The sequence below is a fragment of the Gobio gobio genome (assembly GCF_949357685.1).
Source record: "Gobio gobio genome assembly, chromosome: 17".
Lineage (NCBI taxonomy): Eukaryota > Metazoa > Chordata > Actinopteri > Cypriniformes > Gobionidae > Gobio > Gobio gobio.
In genome coordinates this window covers 15,113,469-15,129,858 of record NC_137110.1, presented here as the reverse complement: position 1 = coordinate 15,129,858, position 16,390 = coordinate 15,113,469, and the positions used below count along the sequence as shown (strand labels likewise).

Below are 16,390 nucleotides of genomic sequence, written 5' to 3'. Positions count from 1 at the left end.
GTCCGACATGGTGGTATGCTGACATTGCCATGGACAACATAGCTCGATACACCACAAAGACTTGCTGTCCTGGTCAGAGATGAGCCAGCACGATACACAACAACAATTTGTCCTCTTTTGAACTCTGATATGTCTCCCATTATGTTATGTGGATTGCAATATTTTATGTACAGATGTGCTATTGCTTTGCTAATTCAACCTTCACACTCTGCTCTTACTGATGGAATGTAAAATGCAAAAGTATACTGTACTGTACACTATACTGGCCAGTGTTTCATTTTCATTGTACAACCCATGTATTTGAGCAGATTAAGAGACTTGTGTTTACAGAGCAAGCACTGGGATCATTTAAACAACTGACACACAAAAGATATGCATGGTTAAAGACAATGGCTTACCACTTGCAAGAGTGCCAGGTAGCCTGCGCCTACATTATCGAAGTTGATCTTCACGTTCTTCCAGCGAACTTCTGAGTAGTTTGCATTGATGAGAGCAAAGCATTCTGTTTTGTTGTTGACAATGTCGGGTTTAAAATTCTCCTCTGAAGTGTCATTGAAGCAGTAATAGTACTTCCCAGCAAACAGGTTGACACCCATGATACTGAAGATCAGCCAGAAGATCAAACACACCAACAGCACATTCATAATGGAGGGAATGGCACCCACTAAAGCATTAACGACAACCTACAGAGGGGAAAAACAGATTGGGGGAAATGTGGGTAATGAAGGATGGATTTCAGTGTTTGAGAGGGAGAAATTAAAAAAAGAAAAGGAGAGATAAAGAAAGAGGGTGTTAGAGCAAAATTGAGCTATTCTGATTTTCAGATGTTAAACATGGAATGTGCATATCTCCAAGCTCTTTTTAAAGCAATCCAATTTTCCTCAACTACAAAGGTCATAATCAAAAAGGTAAACTAATTTATTTTAGAAAAATATCAAAAAATATATTTTTTGTTGTCAAATGCTTAATAACAACAAATAAATAGTACTATATAGGCATTTGTTGATCAATATTATCAATGCATGTATATAGATGCAAATATAGCATCACTAATATACGTTTGTAAAAAAAGTTAAAGAGGCGATTATACCTAAGATTTACTCTTAGAGGTTTTTTACCTCTTAAAAATGAAAAAAGTCACATTTTGCCAGAGCATCGAGATAAAAACACAAATATATTGTAAATTAACATAGATTCTCAAGATGACAGCACTAAGATTATGTAAAATGGTATGGCTTGATCCCCCAAATATAAATTAACGTGCATTTTTTTGAAAAGCTATAGGTTAAAAATTATAGGTTAAAAAATAACTACAAAGTTATCATTAAGTGGCAATGGTTATACAGACAAAATGCAATAAAACTATTTCCGTTAGTGTTTGATTAAAAGTTGTTTGTAAAGTTTTTTTTGTAGGATAGCAGCACTGATTTCTCTCAGTCTGCAAGTTGCATGCTGGATATCACATGCTTGGCTTCTATTTGCTTATCACAACTAACTTGCTACCTTATTTGCCAATATGTCAATATTGTTACCCATTCAGATGATTGGATAAAAGTTTTTTTTTTTTTTATCCAAAGAATCTAGAATTGTACCAAATATGATTTGTTTGATTTTTCAAAAATATGAATGGGTAGCAATTTCATGCTTGACAATGGTGTATCAAGTAGTAAGAAACAAGCAGAAGCAAAACAAGGCCGGTATCCAGAAGACTTAAATTTGTAGCCCATTGCCCCTTTTGATTTATTATTGCTCATATATACATAACAGCCAAACACATTTTTTTCTCTTGCCATACCAGTACACTGCTTAGTGTCATGAAAGAACCCAGATATTAAGTGAAAAATACCAATCCCATTTGTGGTTGAAATGTAAAGGGAGAGATTGTCGAGCTGTGATTTTCAATCCTGGTCCTGTGTCAGATGGGTCAGATAAGTGAGATGTACAAAATGTGCAGAGCCCAGGACCAGGTTTGAAAACCACTGTTGTAGAGGAAGACTCCCACCCTCCCAATCACCTCTCATTTATGGTACACACAAAAGCTGAGATGTCAGCACACTTTCTAGTTGGGTGATGTCAAAATGGTCAGCCAGTAACAGTGCATGCAGGACGCCCCCCCCCCAAAAAAAAATAATAAAAAAATAAATAAAACACAGTTAGTTAACCATGTCAATGATCTTACTAACTTATTAATTAGTAGGGTTGGGTATCGTTTGAATTTTTTTGATTCCGATTCCGCTTCTGCTTATCGATTCCCGGTTTCGATTCCAGTAAGGTAAAAACATTTAGTCAAACATTTATATCAAACATATTTATTCTGTCTTTTGACAAAACGATTTCTTGATTTCCATGCACAAAAATTAGCAGCCTACAAAAAATCAGGAGCCTAAAGAGCACTAACATTTTCCTACGGTTTTAATAAAAATACCACAGCAAAAACTACTGAATTAATAATATACATTTCAAACATTATTAAGGACAAGTAAACAGTAACAAAATAAGAACAAATAAATAAATTTAGCAATAGCACAAATAAATACTACTGAACAAATTTCAGACACAGAAAATGTATGCATGGTTTTCTTTTTATAAATAAAATATAGATTAATCCTTATTAAAGTTACAAAAGTTATTCAGTCAAGATCAGCGAGTGATTTTCTTATTCTTTGATTAACGTTAATGACACAGACAAGTTTATAAGGCTGCTGTCACTTCCATTACACGTGCATTTACTTTCTTAACGGTTTATGTTCCATTAAGACAAAACCGAATGTGTTTACGAGGATATTTTGACATAATTTTGTGTGTTTTTGTTAGGGGTGTAACAGTACACAAAACTGATGGTTCGGTACGTACCTCGGTTTTGAAGTCACGGTTCGGTACGGATTCGGTACAGCAGTTTTACAAAACTGCTTTTTATTCATTTTTATTCAACAGTGGTTTAATGAAAAAAAATTGTCTGTCCTTAAATGAATTCAGTTATAACTAAAAGTTTCTTAAAGATAATGCTGTAAACTATATAGGGAGCCCTTACTTAAATATTGCTATTAAAGATTAACAACAGAGCCCAAACTATTAGCCTAAATTCAGTTGCTATTTATTTTTAGATATAATAATCAACACTCATAAGCTTCACATAAGGCAGTTTTTGCATTAACTTCTAAATCTAATTATTATTATTCGTTGTTGAAATATAATCATTTAGTGGCTGTAATTTTCATGACAGGTTTATTTAAACATACATTAAATAAACAACACATCACTAACAGGCTAAGTAGTATATAATGAATATATATAGGCTAATATAATGAATATATAGGCTAATATAGTGCATGTATTCAGTGAAAGAGTTAATCTCTCTAGTGAACTCACAGCTGTGGACACTGAATGACTTCTGAGGTAAACGTGGTTCTACATGACATTGTTTACAAGCTGTTTTATTGTCTTTCCGCGGTTGAAACACAGATGGAGCGATTACACAAAATATGATACATTTCAGTAAGTTGTAATGTATCCTCAACATACCTTAAGAGATATTAATTTATGTTTATTCTTTAGGAAGAGATGGTCACGTTCACTCAAGCGCGCCGCGCGCTGCCGCTTGAAGTTGAACTGATTCGCGTCTATCAGTCACGTCACATTAAAGAGCATTAAAACGGCATTTATCGTTTGAATCTCATGATCAAATGGACTGAATACTCAATATGTTCGTGTGGGAACTCGGATTGAAGTGTGTTCGGCGCTTTAAACAAGCCGACTGTTAACTGTTAAAGATTACATTCATAACCGTTCGGTACACGCGTGCACCGAACCGAAAGCCCTGTACCGAAAAAGTTCAATACGAATACGTGTACCGTTACACCCCTAATATTTGTACGTTCAAGAGCAAGAAGACAAGTATGAGAACTCAATTCAGTATCGTATACTATATGAGAGCCGGATCTTTGTGTGCGTGCTTAGGATGTGTGCACAAAGAAAACAGCGTGCGGCGCGAGTGCCGAATTGAGTTCTGTTTCACCTTGTCTTGTGCTTGAAAATGGTTTGAAATCACATAAAAATGCGCACACAGGAATCGATAAGCAGAATCAAAATGTTTATTTTATTACAAGTATCCAATTCCTGACCTTAAGTATCCGATTCCAGAATTGGAATCGATTTTCGATTCCCAAACATATTAATTAGTTAGTGATCCTTACACAAATTAGGGTCCTTAAAGTTCAGTTCAGCCCTTCGTAAATTAGTGCAATTTTTTATTTAAAGTGTAGGAAATGAGATATGCAATCTCAGAGATTAGTTACGACAGAATCACGGAGGGGAACATGACTTTCTGCTTACACCTTCAAGAACATGCATTCTACATGATATGCAATGCCAACGAGATGAAACCAGATTATGAGACAATTGAGTGGATACAAAGAACAGAAATTCAGTACTTGAGTGACAAAAAAAAACAAAAACAGATTAGGCTACAATAATCTGATAAAAATTCTAAATTTCACTGATCAATGAACTATCGTTCTAATGTCTAATTATGTTGCTTATCTTTGCCTTTGACATAAATGAAAAACAGGTTTGTTATACAAAACACCTGGGTGATAAAAACTGATGCATAAAAATCCAATAAGATTATTAACCATGCTGTCTCACTGGTGTGTTCACATTGCCGCCGGCGAGAGCGTAAAAATGAGCTCTGGCTGCCCTGCCAACAACGTTGGTAGAAAGATTCGTGGACGCTCTGACATTTTCTAACTTTATTTAAAGGGGCCGCGAAGCAAACAAGCATGTTGATCGGTATTTGTGCAGACTGACCACAAGTACGTAATAAGTTAACCTCATGATATCTTTTAAATGTGAAAGTAAGAAATTGATTGATGGAAAGAACGTAATTATAGTTACATGTTTGCTAATGAAATAAACCAATTAAAAGTAATTTGTGTGATGTGGCTTTTGTGTTCATGGTTAAGTGCTAGTATAATTTCAACATGCAGTTTATAGGAGACGTTTACTAGCCTTGGTCTTTAATTAACATTAATTTGTGTGTTTCACCTGGCTGAAATGTGGCCTTAATGCAATTGGTCAAATCGGTGTTGTTTTAAGCAAATGAGTGACATTCCCGCTGAAAAACAAGCGTTCTAGCACGAAAATGTTGCCTATAAATAGTCCCATTTTGCTTGGGAACTAATGTTTACAGTTCTTTGGAATCCTCTCAAGTGGAAGACTTCTACATTCGTATTGTTTACCGCCGAATGGAGTCTTAGCTCATTACCATAAAGTTGACCTGACTTAAACTCTCCTCGACGCCCACATTGTCCAAGATGCGGAGCTCGTCGCCGGCTCACATTGAAAATAAATGACTTCCGGCCACGCTCTCGTCGGCAGCGGTGTGAACAAATATGTTAGATCAAATGATCTGGCTCATGTTCTTGATATTTAACCCTAAAATATGGTCATCTGAACCTAAAAGCAAAGGTCTTTGCTTAATCAGAATGCATTATAAATGACACACCTTGAGAAAGCTGTCTTTTTTCCTCACAGTATTTGCTAATGACTGGAGTAAGGATGCAGGAATCGGTGGATAGGTATTGGGTTGCATAAAAGAGCATGGTGAAGACAGAGCATGGGAACTGGGGTTCAGGCTGGAGGACGACTTGAGCAAATGACAGAGGTACTTTGAGAGAAACGATGAACCATTAAGGCATTTGGATGTTTGAAACATCACAAAAAGGCCTTGGACTAATGTTGTTGCATGAATGGTAGCGATCTAGGCTCAATTACAAAACATAACACAATAAATTAATGGTTGTGATGAGGCAGCTTCATATAATATCCTCTCTCATCTTTATTCTAAAAACCATAAGTTTCCCCAAAAGTTGCTATAAGATTATTTGCGATGTCTTTCGTTATTCTTCCAGACATCTAAGAAATCAATATAGGGAAGCTAAATCTTCATATTTCAGCTGCATCATGACGCAATGTTGAAAAGGTTTTCCATGCGGAGAGTTTTCAAATACATGCACTTGAAGGATAGGTTTAGCCAAAACAATGTCATTTGGATTTCCAGAATCCTGATAGGTTTGCGTATTCCTCTGTAGCTGTGGTTTAGCTTTCTGCACAATGGTGGTTTTCAGCATGCAGTCGTGTTCTCACAGAGTGACTGGCATGCATAAGGCAGCCCTGGATCTTACCCTCATGCCCTCAAACCGGGACAAAGCTCTCAGGGGCCTGAGAGCCCTCAAAGTCCTCAGGGACTTTATGGGGCCCAAGTCTGAGTAGCCCAGCGCATTAGCTATAAGGCTGACTATAGACACCTATACAAAGAGAGAAAGAGGAAGGGAGGAAGAGAGATGGGCCAAAGTGTTAGAGTCAAGGAGGATGTCGGGGGAGAAAGAGAGAGGACCCTACGTTGACACTGGCAGTAAACAGATATATACATACATATAGAAGGGCTTGCTCATGTATGTATGCATATATGTGTATTCAACAACAGAGAGAGAAAGAAGGAGAGAGATTCAGGTTAAACATGGGGTTAACCAGTCATAGGGCGACCCAAATGTTTGCACTTTTGATCTTATTGTGCGATTCATTTTTGGTATCACAGGCAGACCAAGCTTGAAAAGCAGCTTACAGCAAACCTGGAAGGAAACTTGTGGTTGAGAATACAAAAAACAGAGGTGAAGGGACACATGTACAGAAGAGGTGTGCACAAACTTAGAAGCACATTCACTGTACTTTGTACACACAAAATACACACAATACATACAAACACCAACCGTGTACTGTACACACGAGACCATTCGAGAGTCATTAGGGTAACAGGGCAGTTTGGGAGAGTAAGGAGGCAGAGAGAGAGAGGAACTCCTGTAAAAGAACAAGAGAGTCCTAACAGAGACCTTACCCTGGCCCCTCAATTCCCGGCCCTCTTATGCCCCCTCAGGCCCTCTGTGTCCATCAGCACTATAGAGAGACAAGGTTACAGTGCCTGTCAGGGACAATAACTAGCAATTGGAAACACTTTCGTTTAGGACTTTCATCCACATTGAACACAAATTCGGCCCTGCCAAATTGTTGTATTCCAAAGCAGGCTATGTATGTAAGCATGGGGAGTCACGTTGATGTCTTCAAGGTTTTGACGTCAATACTATGTCGGCCATTTCCAAATGACCAATTTTTGCAGCCTAATTTACAAAAATATGGCTCGTATATCTACTGTATGTAGTATTTCAAAAAGCATTAGTAACATTCTATGAAGATTAATGATAAATTAATTAAAACATGTATTAATTTTAATTTAATAATTAAAATGTATTTATGTATTATTTTATCATTTAATTACTAATAATTTGAATATAAGTGAAGCCTATGTATGCAAACTTTGGATTTCACACTAAATTTAGAAACTTGAATCTGTAGACATGGAAAAGCAAATTGAATGAGCCACATTAAATGGTGGCATTTTCCTATGTGGTTTTAACTAACTGAATGATCCATAATAGATATAAAAATCATACATTTGAAAATGTAAAATATTCTCCTATTTACATTTTCTATTTACAAATTCAGGCATAATTTGTTTATATACTGTTTATATATTAGAAACCACATTTTTCAGTACATATATATACCAAGACCTATTGGCGAGCGGTGACTTCTCATGTCCAAAAAAGTGCCTGATGCAGATATGTTGGATGGTAAGCGAGACGCTCACGTTCACTCTTTACAGAGTGTTAACTACTCAGTTGCTTACTCTCATGACACATAGCAACACAGCTAAAAGTATTCTTAATATGTTGGACCTTTTATTGAAAAGGTGCTTGAAGGTAAATGTAGCCTACATTTACCTTTTGAGACATGCTGTCACAAGCACTTGTAAGAACTGTGAATGTGATGTTTGAGTTGAGGGTGGCATGACGGGCAATTTACAGCAAAATATGCCGTATTTTTGTAATTCTGCTAGGTGCTAGTAGTGCATAGAAGACTATCGATTAATGACCTGAAATACTATAAAAATTGTTACAGTTATGAATACAATTTTTTTTTGATTTGGCCTATTTAGTTTTGTATCAAAACAATGTGATTTTCATTGATTGAGATCTGGCAGCAACAGCTAATTTTTCCGCTTGGGTGAGCAATTCGTAGACAGCTTTCCATGTTCACGAAATCCCCCAAATGCCAGCAAAACCAATGAGAACGCGGGACAATGATGATGATACATAACAACTGAGCATAGGCGCCAAAGCTGTTGTGGATCCGCTTACCTGAAACCCTCCGAAAGGGGCAGATTTGGAGAAAATTATCGACGTTTGGCAAATAAATAAATTACAGACAGTTACATACACATTACCAAAATGTTATCATGTAAGTATTATGGTACACCTCAAAAAAGGGATTTGTTAATTTTCGAATAGTGTTAATATTAGTCCACGAATGGCTTATATGGACCGCTCGCCACTACTAAGACTAATGCACTACCATATTTTGGAAACATGACTAATAAACAAACTAAAGTGAGTGCCGCAGCACCCGAGCACTCTACCAATAAAGATTAAATTGAATTTTAAGATCAGTCTGAAGATAATGACCACTGACCTTAAAGCAGACCACGAGGACCAAAAGGATTAGGAACATATCAATCGCCCAAAAGACTAATATGGAAGGATATCGCGGACAATTTTCAAAAGGAATGGCAAATTGTATTTGCAATTGCGTTTTCAATTTGTGGACGCATAAAATGTGACATAATCCAAACGCAATTGCAAATCACGCATTTCCATTTGCATTTTCGTTTACGTGAACGCACAACGTCTGCCACATTTCAAATGGAAAAGCAAAGTCTGTTTGCAATTACATTTCCAATGTCTTGCAAGTTATGACCCTGCCATTTTGGAATAGCAATAGAAAATAGATTTGCCATTTCATTTCCTCCGTGTCCTGCCACAACCTGCACAAAATTCAAATGGAATCGCAATCCCCTTTGCGTTAGCATTTCCGATGCCTAATACAGTCAACTGTCAATCAGGCTTGAGGGTGGGGTTTATTGGTGTAGTCAGAAAATAGGCCACGCCCTCAAGTGGTGGAAAATGGGGAATTTGGATATTTTTGTAATAAAAATAAAAATCAAAGTTCAAACTCTTTAGTTCAAACAAAGTCAAAATGCAGAACTGATAGTGTGTTCAACTGGCAACCAGAAAAAACAGCAAATAAGAAAACTGACAAGACTGCATTTGGTAGGCTATGTATCAGACAGATATCATCATATTCCAGCGGTCCCGGACACAGTAATTAAAATTATAAATAAATAAAATTATCATGAGTTTAAATCAGAGAATCTATAGAAACTTAACATGATGTGAGTGGTGTGTTGTCCATATGATTCTGTGTTCAAGATCCAAGCGATCAAAAAAGAAAATAAAAGAAAATTACATTAGTGACATTCAATCGCATATCATGTTCCGGTACAAAGCGAATCAGGCAGCAGTCGAAGGCGGGGGCCTAGACGACCCGATCCCTGGACACGGAAACTGGCTCTTGGGACATGGAATGTCACCTCGCTGGCGGGGAAAGAGCCTGAGCTTGTGCGTGAGGTTGAGAGGTTCCGACTAGAGATAGTCGGAATCACCTCCACGCATGGCTTGGGCTCTGGAACCACACTCCTCGAGAGGGGATGGACTCTTTACCACTCTGGAGTTGCCCATGGATAGAGGCGGCGGGCTGGTGTGGGTTTGCTTATAGCCCCCCAGCTCTGCTGCCATGTGTTGGAGTTTACCCCGGTGAACGAGAGGGTCGTTTCCCTGCGGCTTCGGCTCGGGGATAGGTCTCTCACTGTTGTTTGTGCCTACGGGCCGAACGGCAGTGCAGAGTACCCGACCTTCTTGGAGTCTCTGGGAGGGGTGCTGGAGAGTGCTCCGACTGGGGACTCCGTCGTTCTACTGGGGGACTTCAACGCCCACGTGGGCAATGACAGTGAAACCTGGAGGGGCGTGATTGGGAGGAACGGCCCCCCTGATCTGAACCCGAGTGGTGTTCAGTTATTGGACTTCTGTGCTAGTTACAGTTTGTCCATAACGAACACCATGTTCAAGCATAAGGGTGTCCATCAGTGCACATGGCACCAGGACACCCTAGGTCGTAGGTCAATGATCGACTTTGTGGTCGTTTCATCTGATCTGCGGCCGTATGTCTTGGACACTCGGGTGAAGAGAGGGGCGGAGCTGTCAACTGATCACCACCTGGTGGTGAGTTGGATCCGATGGCGGGGGAGGAAGCTGGATAGACTCGGTAGACCCAAACGTACTGTGAGGGTCTGCTGGGAACGTTTGGCCGAGTCTCCTGTCAGAGAGATCTTCAACTCCTGCCTCCGGCAGAGCTTCGACCGGATCCCGAGGGAGGCTGGAGATATTGAGTCCGAGTGGACCATGTTCTCCACCTCCATTGTCAAAGCGGCTGCTCGGAGCTGTGGACGCAAGGTCTCCGGTGCCTGTCGAGGCGGCAATCCCCGAACCCGGTGGTGGACACCGGAAGTAAGGGATGCCGTCAAGCTGAAGAAGGAGTCCTATCGGGCCTGGCTGGCTTGTGGGACTCCTGAGGCAGCTGACAGGTACCGACAGGCTAAACGGACTGCAGCCCGGGTGGTCGTGGAGGCAAAAACTCGGGCCTAGGAGGAGTTCGGTGAGGCCATGGAAAAAGACTATCGGCTGGCCTCGAAGAGATTCTGGCAAACCGTCCGGCGCCTCAGGAGGGGGAAGCAGTGCCCTACCAACGCTGTTTACAGTGGCGATGGGCGGCTGTTGACCTCGACTGGGGATGTTGTCGGACGGTGGAAGGAATACTTCTAGGATCTCCTCAATCCCGCCGTCACGTCTTCCATTGAGGAAGCAGAGGCTGGGGGCTCAGAGGAGGACTCGTCCATCACCCGGGCTGAAGTCACCGAGGTGGTCAAGAAACTCCTCGGTGGCAAGGCACCGGGGGTGGATGAGATCCGCCCTGAGTACCTCAAGTCTCTGGATGTTGTGGGGCTGTCTTGGCTGACACGCCTCTGCAGCATCGCGTGGCGGTCGGGGACAGTGCCTCTGGGATGGCAGACCGGGGTGGTGGTCCCTCTTTTTAAGAAGGGGGACCGGAGGGTGTGTTCCAACTATAGGGGGATCACACTTCTCAGCCTCCCCGGGAAAGTCTATGCCAGGGTACTGGAGAGGAGAATCCGGCCGATAGTGGAACCTCGGATTCAGGAGGAACAGTGTGGTTTTCGTCCTGGTCGCGGAACACTGGACCAGCTCTATACCCTCTACAGGGTGCTGGAGGGTTCATGGGAGTTTGCCCAACCAGTCCACATTTGTTTTGTGGATTTGGAGAAGGCATTCGACTGTGTCCCTCGCGGCGTCCTGTGGAGGGTGCTGGGGGAATATGGGGTCCGGGGTCCTTTGCTGAGGGCTGTCCGGTCCCTGTATGACCGAAGCAGGAGTTTGGTCCGCATTGCCGGCAGTAAGTCAGACTTGTTCCCGGTGCATGTTGGACTCCGGCAGGGCTGCCCTTTGTCGCCGGTTCTGTTCATAATTTTTATGGACAGAATTTCTAGGCGCAGCCAAGGGCCGGAGGGTGTCAGGTTTGGGGACCACACGGTTTCGTCTCTGCTCTTTGCGGATGACGTTGTCGTGTTGGCCCCTTCTAACCAGGACCTTCAGCATGCATTGGGACGGTTTGCAGCCGAGTGTGAAGCGGCTGGGATGGGGATCAGCACCTCCAAATCCGAGGCCATGGTCCTCAGTCGGAAAAGGGTGGCTTGCCCACTCCAGGTTAGTGGAGAGTTCCTGCCCCAAGTGGAGGAGTTTAAGTATCTAGGGGTCTTGTTCACGAGTGAGGGGAGGATGGAACGGGAGATTGACAGACGGATCGGTGCAGCTTCTGCAGTAATGCGGTCGATGTACCGGTCTGTCGTGGTGAAGAAAGAGCTAAGCCGTAAGGCGAAGCTCTCGATTTACCAGTCAATCTACGTTCCTACTCTCACCTATGGTCATGAGCTTTGGGTCATGACCGAAAGGACAAGATCCCGGATACAGGCGGCCGAAATGAGCTTTCTCCGCAGGGTGGCTGGGCGCTCCATTAGAGATAGGGTGAGAAGCTCAGTCACTCGGGAGGAACTCGGAGTAGAGCCGCTGCTCCTACACATCGAGAGGGGACAGCTGAGGTGGCTCGGGCATCTGTTCCGGATGCCTCCTGAACGCCTTCCCGGGAAGGTGTTTCGGGCATGTCCAACCGGGAGGAGGCCCCGGGGAAGACCGAGGACACGCTGGAGGGACTATGTCTCCCGGCTGGCCTTGGAACGCCTCGGTGTCCCCCCGGAAGAGCTAGAGGAAGTGTCTAGGGAGAGGGAAGTCTGGGCATCTCTGCTTAGACTGCTGCCCCCGCGACCCGGCCCCGGATAAGCGGAAGAAGATGGATGGATGGATGGATGTTCGTTTCGTAGGAAGATGATCTAATTTTCTGTATATTCTGTAGCCTATATATTTATTTTATAATATAGGCCTATATAAAAATCATACAATAAATAAACATTAAACATTTCTCACTTAGCCTAAAAAATTAATACATTAAGATGACAAAACGAAAACATACCGAATCCGTTTTAATCTTAATCTCCGGCGTCAGACAATTTTTTTTCGTCAAATAAAAATAGCAGTTTATTCGCTCGCTCATTCCTCTCAGCGCCGCTCGCTCAAGAATGCCCTTTGTGCATGCTGGCGAAAATATGTGATAGTGATAAGTGATATGAGAAGTAGGCAAAGGCAGTCCCCGATTAAAGTTTTTTTCTACTTAACTAGTTGTTCATTTAAGCCAGGGGTCGGTAACCTTTTTGGACCAAAGAGCCATTTCTCATTTTTGGTTAAAGCATTTTTCCAAAAGAGCCACAGTAAAAAAATATATAAAATGAATATTTAAAAAAAAATTGTTTTTGTTTTTTAAAAAAAAAATTCAACAGTAGTATGACTAAAAACCAACAAATATGCAGCAAGCAATAAATATGGAATAGGCCTATGCAATATGGAATTAATTGTGCAGTGCTTTCACTGTGAGGTCGAGTTATAAATGTGTGTGTGTGTGTGAACGCACACAGTGCTTACATCTAGGCTACTGATTATGTGAATACTCGACTTGGCATTTTGATATATTTCTGTGTTTATTTGGCCGTTTAGCGCGTTCCGCGACCCGTGTTGCGCTCGAAGCGCCCACACAGCATATCCTGTCAGTAATTCAGTTGCCTTTCGCGACTTATCGCTCTTTTATTATTTATTTTTATCAACTGAAATCTGCACGGATTATCATAAATACAACACATTTATCACAAGGGTCTCTGCGGCAAAAGCAAAAGTACCAGCGGGTGAAATGTCTCTTTGCACCAGTTTCAATAAAAGGATAGGCCTATTTTAAAGATTATATAGGCCTATTATATATTGAACTGAACTTAACACCGTATATCGCAAATTTTGCTTTTACCATGCAGCAAACTAAAAAATAAATAAAAATAATAATAAAAATAAAAATTGGCCTACATTTTAAACCGTTTAACTGTCCTATATTAATCTGTCAAAATTACTTTTGGTAAACGGTTAAATGGTCAATATAAGCATCCCTAATCCTTGCAACCAGATCAGTCTTTTTTTGGCTTCTTTTTGTTTGGTTAGCAGGTGATAAATAGTTATACTTTATATAACTAAAATATATTTAGTTCCAGGTCAAACTACACAGTATGACTTTTTTGTTGTTGTTGCAAAATAGACACATTTATTGGATGTTTCTCCCCGTTTTCTTCATAGGAATGAATAATGATGAAAAAGTGCTTTGTTTTCCACCACTTGAGGGCGTGGCCTATTTTCTGACTACACCAATAAACCCCGCCCCCAAGCCTGATTGACAGTTGACTGTGTTAGGCATCGGAAAAAGGGGATTGTGATTCCATTTGAATTTTGTGCAGGTTGTGGCAGGACACGGAGGAAATGAAATGGCAAATAGGTGATTTTCTATTGCTATTCCAAAATGGCAGGGTCATAACTTGCAAGACATTGGAAATGCAATTGCAAACAGACTTTGCTTTTCCATTTGAAATGTGGCAGTCGTTGTGCGTTCACGTAAACGAAAATGCAAATGGAAATGCGTGATTTGCAATTGCGTTTGGATTATGTCACATTTTATGCGTCCACAAATTGAAAACGCAATTGCAAATACAATTTGCAATTCCTTTTGAAAATTGTCCGCGATATCCTTCCATAGACTAACAACACACTATGAAATAATCAAAACTACTATATAAATCTGCAGAACAATCCATCTGTACTGTGTGAAAATTAAGTTCATGCTGACAGCATCACATGATAAGGCACTGCAAGGGATAACAGCTGTGATTTATGGACAGTACTATAAGTAACTTACGTCCACAATGAAGAAGTCCAGCCAGCACCATGCATTGGTGAAGTATTTGACGAACCCGTAGGCCACCCATTTCAGCAACATTTCCAGGATGAAGATGTATGTGAAGACTCTGTCTGCATATTCTAGGATGATCTGGATGGTTTTCCTCTGTTCAATATATACATCCTCAAACGCCTTAGAAACAAACCAGAGAAAAGGATTTATTTCAACATCAGCATTTAACTAGGCCATCATTTCCGAACGTTCAATTTATAATATGAATTCACATATTTTAAATTGACATCATTACATGAGTCAGTTATAGTAACTGAATCTAATACAATGATGCATGTTTGTCAAAAATTATTTAAAAACATAATTGTTTTGTTTGATGAATTGATGAAGATGTATCATTTGCAAATTTCCCACAATCAGTTTCAGTCCCTGACATCACCAAAGTGTGGCACTGCAACCCCACTTACATTAGCTCACACTTTCACTTCAGTGGGAGTTTGGCTATGGTCCCTAACAGCAGCTGTGAGAGAGGCAGCAGCCTCTTCTGCATGTGGGGCCTTTTCTAAAGCATTTGGCTACGGTCCCTAACAGCAGACATGAGATACTGCAGCCCCAAGACAGACTGCTGAGGTGCAGGGGCCGGTTCAGCGCAATGTAGTGATAGCCATTAGCTACTTACATAGATCATATACCACACAGTATGCTATGCAGCCTCAATCACATTAAAATCTACCTTCACTAGCATTCTAGCGCATTAGTTTTGCACAGGATGAGAAATCTACACTGAGCCCATGTATCTTCCAAGAGAATCTTTATCTCAGCTTTTGTAAATCTATATCACTGACTTTCAAAAATGCCATAAGCATTTGAATTGGCAAATTTCTGAGGTATCCACTGCTTGTTAGACTGAATTAAATAACTAACTTATCTGTATATGCATCAAAGTTATAACAACAATTCCAATATTACAACAAAAAGCTTAACCTTCAGAAAATGTTGACCTCAGAAGGTCAAACTTAACATTATATGAATTGTTCCCCTTTAATCAAAAGACATTTTAATACATTTTAAACCATTATTTGTTTAATTTTGTCTTTTTATAGAAATATACATTTAATAAACATCAAATATAATACAAGTAATAAAAATAGAGAGTAGATATAGTTGCAAATTTAGCCAAAATAAAGCTGTCACTCAGTAGGGGCAAGCTAGTTTGGGTCCAAATGTTGCATCTGTGGAAATGATTTACATCTTTTCATTTGATGAAATGTAGCAAATAATATCAGCTTCTACGTTTAAAAAAAATAATAACTGTATAGTGTGTGTGCATGTGTGTGACCTCACCAGAGCTCCAGAGCTGAGAAGAATCATAAAAATGATGAGCGATTCAAACCAGTTGTGTTCAACAATGAGGTAGCAAGTTTTCCTCAGAAACCACCAGTACTTCCCCCAGCCTTCAGTAATAGGCACGTCACAACATTTGTACCGTGCAATACAGCCTGAAAAACATATTACATATATGCTGAATACACATTTACATCATATCGACACTCACAGTGCTTGCTTTATTGCCTACGGGTAAAAATAATTTACTACATATATATATATATATATATATATACATATATATATATATATATATATATATATATATATATACATATATATATATATATATATATATATATATACATATATATATATATATATATATATATATATACATATATATATATATATATATATATATATATATATATATATACACATATATATATATATATATATATATATATATACACATATATATATATATATATATATATATATATATATATATATATATATATATATATATATATATATATTTTTTTTTTTTTTTTTTTTAAGGATGCATTTTTTGGGCCAATACCGAAAACAGATAATTGTCACTTGAACTTTTGTCAACAAAATAGGTGTTTTGATCATGTTTTAAAAT

At 39.8% G+C, this 16,390-nt stretch overlaps 2 protein-coding genes across 2 annotated transcripts in view; both read right to left on the bottom strand.

Annotated features, from left to right (window-relative positions):
- The window catches only part of chchd4b (coiled-coil-helix-coiled-coil-helix domain containing 4b), a 616,826-nt gene that overhangs the window by 144,410 nt on the left and 456,026 nt on the right, over positions 1-16,390 (bottom strand). The gene's annotated exons all lie outside the window — the stretch shown is intronic.
- The window catches only part of scn8ab (sodium channel, voltage gated, type VIII, alpha subunit b), a 62,926-nt gene that overhangs the window by 6,438 nt on the left and 40,098 nt on the right, over positions 1-16,390 (bottom strand). The window contains exons 19-22 of the mRNA XM_079840504.1: positions 15,757-15,911; positions 14,419-14,592; positions 6,183-6,305; positions 399-683 (exon numbers count right to left, since the gene is read on the bottom strand). Coding sequence (XP_079696630.1) covers positions 399-683; positions 6,183-6,305; positions 14,419-14,592; positions 15,757-15,911 — 737 coding nt within the window. The remainder of the gene's footprint in view (positions 1-398; positions 684-6,182; positions 6,306-14,418; positions 14,593-15,756; positions 15,912-16,390) is intronic.